This window comes from Panicum virgatum, chromosome 9K, assembly GCF_016808335.1.
Source record: "Panicum virgatum strain AP13 chromosome 9K, P.virgatum_v5, whole genome shotgun sequence".
Classification (NCBI taxonomy): domain Eukaryota; kingdom Viridiplantae; phylum Streptophyta; class Magnoliopsida; order Poales; family Poaceae; genus Panicum; species Panicum virgatum.
In genome coordinates, this window is record NC_053144.1 from 63021209 (window position 1) to 63032991 (window position 11783).

An 11783-nucleotide genomic window follows, 5' to 3' on the forward strand; every position below is an offset into this window, starting at 1 on the left:
ACAAGATATTCAGCGTTGAGTTTTCCCATCCTAGGGGGTTACCATCTTCACGTCCTGAAATGCCCAATCTATTGGATGACAAACACGAAATCCAAGAACCAAAAGCCATGAGTTGGGCCAAACGAAGCGAATTCATCGAAGCACACGAGTTGGCAGCTTATTCCCAACGAAACCTAAACTAATTGTTCCTGATTCCTTAGTTCTTCTGAAGCGGTGTTGTCATGATTGGCGGAGACATGGGATCCATGGATTACGGGCTTACTGCGAGGCGTCGGAGCCGTGGAAGGCGGCGGCGAGCAGGGGAAGACGATCAACGCCGGTGGCGCCGGCGCGGCAGAGCATCAGAGGAACGCTTTACGATTCCAACTCCCGTCGAACAAGCCGTGCTTTACGATTCGAGCTGTTTCTGACAGGCGGGTCCCGCAGCCAGAGGGCCAGAGCGTTTAACGGGTGTGGACTTGAGAGAAGTGACCCACTCACGCTAAGCCGCCTCCTAGCCCTAAACCCTTCCGTTCCGATGGCTTCCTCCCCGCCGCCGCCGCCGAAGTTGCCGATCCCCGGCCGCCGCAACATACTCATCACCAGCGCGCTTCCGTATGTCAATAATGTCCCCCACCTCGGGAACATCATCGGCTGTGAGCATCCGCCTCCTCCCCAAATTTCTTCTCCGCTTCTCTCCCTTTGCTGTTTTCGGTCCGATGGGGATTCGATTCGATGGTCGTGTGCGCAGGTGTGCTCAGCGCCGATGTGTTCGCGCGGTACTGCCGGCTCCGGGGTTACAACGCCATCTACATATGCGGTACTGATGAGTACGGGACGGCCACCGAGACGAAGGCCATGGAGGAGAAGTGCACGCCCAAGGAGATCTGCGACAAGTGAGTATGCTTCCATTTCACATCAACCTTTTTTTTTCTTCCTAGTTGCTGTAGAGGAATCGGTTTGGATATGGTTGTGCCTGAGCTGTCTGATTTGTGGTTTTTAGGTTCAGGATGACATGATGAAGTGAGTAAATTTCCTAGGATATCAGATTCTTGCTGTATGTGACATGAATTCGTTAGAATCCTCATGCGCCGGTTTTGAATTTTGGTGGTATGAAAGACCAGGGTTTTCGATTATTAAGAACCAAGTTCAGTTAATGCAGTTTAGAGAACTGATAACTTGACCACGCAGGGAATTATGGCCAAATCGTTAAATTGGTTCTTGTATCAGTTTATTTGCTTGCTCAACTGATTCTATTGATGAATTTGGTTTCCTAAATCACTAACGAGAGGATTAGTGATGTAGTAGTTAGTGGATACTTTGATTTTTGCATGAGTTGATTGGTGATTTCATTTTGTGATTGTGAAATAGTTAGCTTATATCATAATCATTGATCATATGATTCTTTTCCATTTTTTGCGAGTTCAATGCGCATATGTTGAATAAATCTAAATCTGCAAATTTGTTGCTTCGAAAAATTATAATGTTTACAAAGGTTGGGCTCTAGGATACCACAGTATTTTACGTGCTGCTGTAACTTGCACATGAAAGTTTATCAACCTGTGATTTGCTATATGCATTTCTTGAAAACCTGCATATATCATATTAATGAAGGAAAGAATCACTTTCTTCATAGGAACCTTTTCCTGCTGAAAAATGTAGGTACCATGCTATTCATAGTGAAGTTTACAAGTGGTTTAACATAAAATTTGACAAGTTTGGACGCACATCCTCTCCTGAGCAAACAGAAATCTGCCATGTAATTTTCCATAAATTAATGGAAAACAATTGGCTCACAGAAAATACTATGCAGCAGGTATAGCTTATTCTTGGTGTTGTACTTGTATATTCATCTTCACATGTTGTCTATATTACAAAATTTATCCATTTGCAGCTTTACTGTGATACATGTCAAAGATTTTTGGCTGATCGGCTTGTTGAAGGAACATGCCCAAACAAAGTCTGTAATGCAGCAGCACGTGGAGATCAGTGTGAAACATGCAGCACCTTGTTGAATCCAACCGAACTGATTGACCCGAAGTGTAAAGTAAGCCTGTACATTACTTGCTGTGCGCTGCCATTAATTGATTTAAGCATTATAATTGTGAATCATGACCTGCCTTCTTGTCTTCTGACTTTGTATCTAGGTTTGTAAGAATACTCCACGTGTTCGTGACACAGATCACTTATTCTTGGAGCTTCCTCTGTTAAAAGGCAAGTTGGTAAACTACATAAATGAAACTTCAGTAGCTGGTATGTGGAGTCAAAATGCTATTCAAGCAACAAACGCATGGCTGAAGGAAGGGCTAAAGCCGCGCTGCATCACCAGAGATCTTAAATGGGGTGTTCCTGTACCTCACGAGAAGTATAAAGACAAGGTTTGGGCATAGATATTCTACGTTTATGAATTTTCTTCACTGTTCGGTTTCCTCATTTTCATTAATGATCATTTTCAGGTGTTCTATGTTTGGTTTGATGCACCTATTGGTTATGTGTCTATTACGGCATCATATACACCTGACTGGGAGAAGTGGTGGAAGGATCCTGATAATGTAGAATTGTTCCAGTTTATGGGCAAAGATAATGTGCCATTTCACACGGTAAGAGGACTATAATGTTGCAGCATTTTTTTTTCCAACTTTCAGATAGTTTTGGAATGACATGATGTCCGACTCTCATAATGCTACTATAATAGCTTCATTATTTATCAGCTTATCATCTATCAGCTCATTTCTCACTAGGGATACAGTTTGCTTGGTTTTCATCATACAACATAACATGCATTTTGAACTCTAATTTCTAGCTGAATTAGAATGATTGGCCAGTCTTTTTTTCAATTTTGTTCTATAATTGACCACATTTAATTCTCTTTACTGTTTAGGGTGTTTTATAGATTCCAGCACCCTACTCAGTTTCATTATGTTTGTCCATGGCCTTGAGAGAACTCGAATCAATGTTTGTCCATTGAGGATACCAAGAATGTAGCTATTGCAATTCTTGATGCCCCTAATTTTTTTTTTTGAAGAAGAAGAGAAGTGGTTGCATTGCATCATGTTATTTGATAGGGGTATGGATGGTTATTTCAGAATGGCTGTTTCTTGGATCTATTACTTCCTTGGTTAGTGCGCATGGTTAGTGAAAGGGAGGGAGTCTTAAGGTCTTAAGGATTTTAACAAAAAAATGCTCTTGAGTGTATAGATTATAGATTTGGCACTTACGACAATGCATGTTCTCCTTTTGTGTCAAGTTTTCATTTGATGAAATACAATTTCCAGATCATGTTCCCTTCAACACTACTTGGAACTGGGGAAAAGTGGACAATGATGAAGACAATAAGTGTTACTGAATATCTAAATTATGAAGCAGGTACATGACACAGCTGTTACATATTGCTTTACCTAATGCTAATTCATGCACAGTTCATGTGGGTTATCAGTATTTGCTAAATGCTTGCTTACTGGAACAGAAAACGTCTAAATTACTCCCCTGAAATATGGCCAAAGTCTGTATAACCCCCTTAACCATCTCTTGGTTCAATTTGGCCCCTAAACTATATCATTTGGTTCAAATTACCTCCTAATACAATTTATCTTTTTTATTTCTCCATGTAAAAGTGGAATCTTAATTTAAGATTTTGCAGGGTTATAGTGATATTATGAATTTTTTGCCATTATTTTTTCCGTAATTTTTGTTACAAGGGTTAATTTATTTATTAAATGTCATACCCTATCAAAATAATGTTGAAAAATTCTTGACATATTTTTCTAAAATGTGTTATGATGTCCGCTACCATCTTGCAAAATTTTAACTTAATACTTCGCTTGTGCATGGATAAATAAAAAAGATTAATCTTACTAAGGGGTAAACTGGATCAAATGACATAGTTTAGGGGGTAAATTGAACCAAAAAAATAGTTTAGTGGGTTATCCGGACTTCGATAATACTTGAGGGGAGTAATATGGACTTTTTTCCTACTTGAATTGGGTCCTCTGGTCTTCGGAGAGATGTTTGTTCTTTTGATAATAAAAATAAATCAAATTTCCATTGTTTGGCATGTTTGCACCAAATACTGAGCACTTTGCCGTTTGGCTGGTTACCTGTTGACCTTGTGCTGCAAGATAATAGTGGCATGGAACTTTTCTTGTGCTCATACGACAAGATTGCTTATCAGTATTCATTATCCTATTCTGGCTTTTGTCTTCAGACATGCTTCTCTTAGTCTTTGTTTGTTGCATACTTGTACTGAGCTACCAATTTAAACATTATTTCTGATAAAATATAATTGAAGTGGTTTCTATTGGATGGCCTAGGTATGTCATTCACATCCTATTATATAGGAGAATGGCTAATATATTATGATCCAATTTGCTTTTGAATTTTTCCTGTGCTTCTTTGCATGGGAATTTCACATAAGAGAAATGCATATGTTGTAACTTGTAAGCACTTAATATTCACATCTACTGCATGGAAATTATTGTAACAGGAAAATTCTCCAAGAGTAAAGGTATAGGAGTCTTTGGTAATGATGCAAAGGATACAAATATTCCTCCTGAAGTATGGCGATACTACCTGCTTATGAATCGCCCTGAGGTCAGTTAAATTTTTTGTTATATCAGTTCAAATTTGTGATAGCACTGGTTACTTTTTTTTGACATGTTTAATCTGATATATTCAGGCATCAGATACACTCTTTACTTGGGCTGATTTGCAAGCCAAATTGAACAGCGAGTTGCTGAACAACTTGGGGAACTTCATCAATCGTGTGCTAAGTTTTGTTGCAAAACCAGCTGGTTAGTCAGTCTGAACCAAGCATTTTTGTGTGTACGGGGATTATCAATTGATAGTTTAATCATATGCTCATCAATGTTCTTTTTTTTTTGGTAGGAGCTGGATATGATTCCATTGTACCTGATGCTCCTAATGCGGAATCACATCCATTGACAAAGGCATATGCAGAAAAAACCAGTAAATGGGTTGAGCAATATCTCGATGCAATGGAAAAGGTAACTTATTTCGAACTATTCACATAACAATTCCAGCACTGCATGTTTAGCATTCTGTTGTCATGTCAGTCGTCAGGTAGGTTTCACAACACCGTGTTGATCTTTTTATGGCAGGTTAAACTGAAACAAGGACTGAAGTGTGCAATGGCCGTTTCTAGTGATGGAAATGCGTATCTGCAAGTAAATCTTCTTCAGTGTTTGTTTCTGCTAAGGATTTTCCCCTGCGACTGCAATAACACCGAGTTTTCATTGCTTTGCTAAATTTATATAGGAGAGCCAGTTTTGGAAACTTTACAAGGAAGATTCAGCAGCATGTGCGATTGTGATGAAAACTTCACTTGGTCTTGTTTACCTCCTTGCCTGTCTGCTGGAGCCTTTCATGCCCTCCTTCTCTGAAGAAGTATGATCCTAGTTGTCACTGTATCTTGTCAGACTTTCTTTGAATAGCATTCTCCCTGAATCTCATTATGTGATCCTTATTGTAAGGTGTTACGTCAATTAAACTTGTCCCCTGAAGAAAACCTGTCATTCAGTGAAGAAAAAGGAGAAATCGCAAAGGCAAAATCTCCTTGGGATTTTGTACCAGCAGGGCACAAAATTGGAAAGCCTGTTCCTCTATTCAAGGAATTGGTGCGTCTTTTTCAGAAATTTGTTTACTGCTTGGCTATAGTTATACATGTTTTAACTTGTTGTGAATGCAGAAAGATGAAGAAGTAGCTCTCCATAGAGAAAAATATGCGGGTAGCCAAGCTGAGAGAAGCTCGAAAGCAGCAGCTGATGCTGAGGCCAGCAAAGTTGCTAACCAGCTCAAGGGCTCGAAATTATCTGGTAATAATTTGAGTTCTTATTTGTTTTTCTTTTTGGCTAGAATCATTAGGGGGAAGAGTTTTTTTGTTGCAAATTTGGAGATAAACAGAAAAAAGCTCTGATTTGAGCGTCTTCCATAGCAGATTGCAACCTTTCTCTTTGATGTGCTTTGAATCAGGTGTTTTGTGCCAAGCTGTTTTCAAGTTCCAGCAAGTAATTGGCTAGTCTTCCTTTCACGTCTCTTGCAGATGGAGGTCCAAAGAAGGAACAAAAGAAACAATCTGGTGGTTCAAAATCAAAGACAGCAGAGGCAGATATTACCGTTGCAAAATTGGATATTCGAGTGGGGCTTATCAGAAAAGCAGAGAAGCATCCAGATGCTGATTCCCTTTACGTAGAGGAGATCGATGTTGGGGAGGGCACGCCAAGAACAGTGGTCAGCGGTCTCGTGAAATTCATACCTCTTGAAGAAATGCAGGTTGCTCTTTCTAAGCATCTCTTTGGTCTTTCTAGATATTTTTGTGATGCAATGCGTCACTGGTTTTTTAACACCTGTTATGAATTAGCAGAATCGGAAAGTCTGTGTTCTCTGCAACCTGAAACCGGTGGCAATGCGTGGTATAAAATCACACGCCATGGTTTTGGCTGCATCAAATGAGGACCACACGAAGGTGAAGCATCTGTCTAATTACCTTCAAATCTGATGAACTCTATCTAGCCCTCAAATTGGACACTACCACTCTATGGGGGCATCAGTGACTTCGATTTCTGATTGTGATTACTCTCACTGTGAAGGTTGAGTTGGTGGAGCCACCAGAATCTGCTGCCGTGGGGGAGCGTGTCACCTTCGCTGGGTTCTCGGGGGAGCCCGAGGCTTCCCTCAGCGGCAAGAGCAAGACGTGGGAGAAGCTGGCCGCCGAGCTGCACAGCAACGGCGAGCTGGTGGCGTGCTACAAAGACGTGCCCTTCACCACCTCGGCCGGAGTCTGCAAGGTCAAGACAATAGCCAACGGGGAGATTCGCTAGGCACATGGCCGGACCACAACCCAGCTGACCGAATCTCTGTCTGGTTTCGTTGGAAGTGATGGTTCCTGATTTTTATTTTCGAAAATTTTGGCATTTCCATTTGAAAAAAAATTGTACTTGAGTAAAACCGGTACAGATGCTCCAAAGCGACCATGATTTGAAAATTGAAAGTGTTTTCTAATGCCCTTGTACCTCTTTTTTTTTCTCTTTATAATCATCGTTTCACTCCTAGGCTCCTTGCACCGTGCTCTGCTTCCCTCCCTGATCGATTCGCTGCCCCCCCCCCCCCCCCCCCCCTCCATGTAGCCCTGCCTGTTGCTCTGGATTGCTGCGTAGCTGCTGCCTCCCTGTCGATGCGTGGAAACGGGGAAGCAAGCAAGCTTGAACTGAATGCAGCGAGGGCCTGCTGTGTAAACGGAGCTTGCCTGAGGCTTGTGCTTGTCCAGTACAGCGGCAGCAGGGCCCTACTGCTACTGGGTGGTGCCGTCACGGATTCACGAGCGGCCATGATTGCCGGGTAGTTGCATGGCGTACAAATGTCATTTGTTGCGCGCCCCGCCGAAGCGGGCGCGCAGGGCATGCCCGCATGGGCGCCCAGTCCAGTGCTGCGCACTGTTCACGTATGGTCGCCAGCCGGCAGGGTCCTCCCGCGCGCTTGGTTTTTCTTTTTTACTTCTTGCCCCTCCCTCTCTTTGCTCTCCGCCTCTGCGACGGCCGGGCTGGCGCACACCATTTCTATATGCCAATGCCCCGAAGGTCTGCGGCTTGCTACGGTATCCACGTCGATAAAAAAATCGTCGCCGTAATTTCCACATCCAACGGTAAAAAAAATCTCCCGAAGAATCGATCCATCAGTCAAACCCGAGCTCCCCTCCACCCCGGCGGCGGCGCACCCTCCCCAGCCAAATCCGGCCGGCCGCCGCTCCTCCACTCCTCCCCGCTGCCGGATCCGGCGGCGGCGCCCGCAGGTCGGTCGGTGGAGTCGCAGATCGAGCGACGGCGGGCGCGACTGGGGCTGAGCGGGCGTGCGAGCACGCGGGAGGCGAGCAGCGCGGAGCAAGGCGCCCGTCGCGAGGCCGAGGCGCGCGCGTGCAGGCCAGGCCGCGACTGGAGGCAGGGCAGCACGGCTGCGCGCGACGCGGGGGACCATGGGCCCCGCGGCGGCGGCGGCGGCTCGGGTGTGCACGGGCAGGCGCGGGCGGCGCACGAGCAGGAGGCCGGAAGACGCGGCGGCGGCCACACGAAGGAGGTGCCAGCGGCGTGCAGGACGGGTTCCGCAGTCCGCACACCTCCCTATGGCCCCCCTGCTCCATTGCCCCCGTTTGCCATTTCCTCTGTAGTTGTTCCACGAACCACACGCCGCCGGCTGCCGCGCGCCGGAGTTAGAACCGCGAGCGCAGCCGCATCCGCAGCCGCGAGCGCCGCCGCCGCAGTCACGGCCGGCGCCGCCACAGCCGTCGCTCCCCGCCCTTCCCGCGCGGTCCGCCATCCGCCGCCCACCTACGCACCCCTGCTACTACTAACGCTAGCTTGCCAATGCGTGCGAGGGAGAGGATTAGCCTGCAGGGGCATCTCCGCTTCATGTCGAAAGGCCCAGCAACGGCGGCAGAGCCTAGCTCTGCTTCATATGGCTCACGTATCTCTTGTGTATTCTCTACTTTTACGTGCTGCAAGCCTTCAACTCCATGATTTACAAAATAGAGATTCCTAAATCTTCTAAACTCTACAGTCTTAGCTTGCAACTGTATTCATTAGATCTAGATTTAATTTAGTACTCTTACTATTTGAATCTTGCTAGATGTTCCTTTCATTCTTCCACTGTTTCTACCCTTCTGGCCTGCAGCGTTATGTTACTGTTATTTGTTCCTCTTTTACAATCTATAGCTTTGCAGAATAAAATTTCTATTTCTTTGTAGTGCCTTTTTCCCAATACTGAGACTTACAGTCCCCTTACTACTGGATTTAATCTTGATCTCACAAACTGATGCATTCAAATTTTTTATTCCCATAGATTCTATGCAGCCTGTCAGCTTTCATTTGTATTGATCCTTCTTCACTACACATGGTAAACAATTTTACATACATTTTTTTACTTCCTCAAATATTTATTATTACTAGGTAATTAGCTACAATGTTCCCTTTTAACAGGCAGCCCCTAGATACTTACCCATCGCACACATCGGGGCAACAGAACTAATTACAAAGGATAGGCAGAGCTTCAGAATGCCCTTGTGACCACACCAGTACCTCCTCCTGCGTCTAAACCACTGATAAAAGGCATCTATATTGCTATCCAAAATACATGTGGTTCACAACTCTAGCCAAAAAACATTTCATGCTTCCCACCAGATTTCATCCTTGAGTTCGCAATGCCGAACCAACGAGACATGGTTCTTTCTTACAGAACCATGGAACTTCAAACTTAACCTCTCACCTTGGACAAATCAATATCGATCCCAGATAATTCCATGGAATACCCCTGTGACAATTAACATGGAAGGTATTCCCCCCACATGCCTTCAGTAATGAATCTTCAGGGCCTCTGCTATTACCTTATTGTGACATACAAGCTTCTGCATTTGATCACAGCACTGGCATATGCACTGCAATTACCTTTGCACATAGCACAGACTTCATTCCTACTGCCCAACAGCTAGGCATATCATATAACCATCAGCACAGCACAACTGCACATGCATTTCCAGTAGCATTGCAAACCAGCGCCTACTATCAATCCGAGCACAGCAATGGTGCAAAGTAGGCTCCAGACCCTTCCATATGCACTGATGTACATGATTCTTCAACAAATTACGACCCAAGTAATAGCAAGCATACCTTTTGAATTTGTATTCATTTATCTTCTTTTATGTAACACATATGCTACATAATAACTATTCTTATTATGCCTTCTTATTAAAAAAACAAACAAACAGAGATCTATGAGGACCCAGACATGGTTAGAGAAGCTTTCAAGCGTATCGTTGAAGGTATGTTTCTAACTATATAAATCATTTGTTCATCAATTCTACTAATTATAACCTCTGAAATATATTATTACCTCCTACTTATTCCTTTTTATTATAGTTGAAAAAAGAGGATGAAGCTTCATTGAATCCCGCTCAGTACAACAACAGCGAATACTACAGCAACAGCTCGGATGACATCAACCCTAACGACGACTACTATATCATAGGTATAAACAAAGAACAAGCCATATTACACTTTCTTTTTTCCTTTCATTCTATTTCTACCTTAAACTAATCAAATATACAAATGCCAATTTAAATCCATTTATCTGTCCACTTGCAGATTCAGACCGTGAACCAACAGAATGAAAGCATAAATACTAGGTAACCACACCAAAAAAAAAAGCCTTTCTTCTTACATGTAAACCAATAATATACTTTTGTAGACCAAATACTCTTATGATTAATTACAGGAAGTAACTGTATCTGCCAGCAGGCGAACGACGTCTCCAAGCACATCAAATAAAGTAGAAAGAACCTCTCTGTTCCATTATGAGTAAATATATTATCAGCCGGCTCTCTTAACTAAATTTATTTAATGCAAATTAAAAAATATTGCCAAACGAAATCGATCAAACACTTTACGCGCGCGGTGGTGTGCGCAAGGAGCAATATTTAGCAGCTTCAACTGTGCAAGCTTTTCTCTTATTTTTTTTTCCAAAACACTGTGCAAGTTTTTACCTCCCTCATCCTTTTTCTACACCCCAAGTATAATATATGTACATCTCTATGTATATTAATATGTATGCACTATCTTTCCTTATATATACTATACTCTTTAAATACATTGGCTCTACCTAAATTTAGACAAATGCAAACAAAAAAATATTGCCAAACGGAATCACAGGAAAATTGCACTCGTCTGCTACTAGCCGCAGCGCAGGTAGGCCTGGGACGCTGTGATGGCTGCCTGGTGTGATGTGTGCCGCACCAGCACCACGGCACCAGTGACACCGCCACTTCACGAGCTGGTGCGTAGCTGTTGCTCGGGGATCTAGGAGGGAGGACTCAGCTGGTCTGTGGGTGACGGAGACCGATGCAACAGCAAATGCGTCCAACCGAGTAGTACTTCCCCCGCCAACGCAAAGGAAAATAAGAGAAGCAGAGGCAGAGGGATGATGATGCATGAATACTCACCCCTTTCAGTCTTTTGCCTATCGCAACCTTTTTTTCTCCACGGATTAATGAGCTCCTCCGGGGCCCGGCCGGCCGCATGCGGTGTACCGCATGCCAAATTTATCGTAGTGAGAAAACTCGATTGATTACTTGGAGAGAAGGCCTGCAGTTTTTTTCTTTGAAGACAAAGAAGGCCTCCAGTGCATGCACGGGCGTATCTTGATTGAGAGAGAGATGACCGGTATACTGGTACGCAAGGGCTAGTGGATAACCATGTTTTTTTTAAAGAAAAAAACAATAGTTGAGTAGTAACAGTATACAGGAAGGTACGTATATATTTTGCAAAAGATTAGTCGTGGGATGGTGTTCTGGATTAAGGTTCGACTTCAAATAATGCATGGATCTAAAAGAACATGTACATGTGTCACCCGAAATATGATCATGCTACTCCAGAATTTGTTTCGCTACGTATGGTTGCACTAGCTAATTTACAAGCCTGATGCCTAGCTAAGTAGTGATTACCCCAAAAGAAAATTATACTTGCTTCTTCCCCGATTTATGAAATATAGAAATCGATGTAAATGCTAAGCTTTTCGATTATGTAAAAAGAGTTGAATAAACTTTTCTTGTAAAAATTGTTGCCCAGAAAGGAAAGAGGCGTGGGAGCGAGGACATTGTATATAAAAATATAAATTGACCACTATACTTAAGCCAAGTAGTGGTGCACCACCAAATAGTGAATTGCAGCTAATCGGGGATGTATGTTCCTTAATTACTTATATTGTCTACTATGTTTTAGATTACTAAGTACATGGGTCAAACGGTA

General features: G+C 43.3%; 1 protein-coding gene and 2 long non-coding RNA genes across 3 annotated transcripts; all 3 read left to right on the forward strand.

Annotated features, from left to right (window-relative positions):
* The first annotated feature begins 469 nt into the window (after positions 1–469).
* On the forward strand, positions 470–7000 carry LOC120646854 (probable methionine--tRNA ligase). The gene is made up of 17 exons (XM_039923351.1): positions 470–635; positions 731–875; positions 1642–1795; positions 1874–2026; positions 2127–2357; positions 2436–2579; positions 3255–3345; positions 4463–4569; positions 4655–4769; positions 4864–4982; positions 5097–5162; positions 5254–5382; positions 5469–5612; positions 5684–5810; positions 6038–6267; positions 6359–6460; positions 6585–7000. Exons 1-17 carry the CDS (start codon positions 518–520, stop codon positions 6813–6815), a joined length of 2406 nt encoding a protein of 801 aa, XP_039779285.1. The 5' UTR covers positions 470–517; the 3' UTR covers positions 6816–7000.
* A 1075-nt stretch (positions 7001–8075) lies between these two features.
* Positions 8076–9886, forward strand: LOC120646859. The gene is made up of 3 exons (XR_005664628.1): positions 8076–8880; positions 8964–9634; positions 9749–9886. It is a non-coding gene; the product is annotated as an uncharacterized LOC120646859 (long non-coding RNA).
* A 12-nt stretch (positions 9887–9898) lies between these two features.
* On the forward strand, positions 9899–10606 carry LOC120646860. Its single transcript, XR_005664629.1, has 2 exons — positions 9899–10008; positions 10125–10606. It is a non-coding gene; the product is annotated as an uncharacterized LOC120646860 (long non-coding RNA).
* The last annotated feature ends 1177 nt before the right edge of the window (positions 10607–11783 follow it).

What these genes read in the sequence shown, in the direction of transcription:
- LOC120646854 (XM_039923351.1), top strand. Translation starts at nt 518, where the DNA reads ATGGCTTCCTCCCCGCCGCCGCCGCCGAAGTTGCCGATCCCCGGCCGC. An exon ending in CCTCGGGAACATCATCGGCT is followed by an intron (nt 636 to 730) that starts GTGAGCATCCGC and finishes TCGTGTGCGCAG; the next exon opens with GTGTGCTCAGCGCCGATGTG. An exon ending in ATAATGTGCCATTTCACACG is followed by an intron (nt 2,580 to 3,254) that starts GTAAGAGGACTA and finishes TACAATTTCCAG; the next exon opens with ATCATGTTCCCTTCAACACT.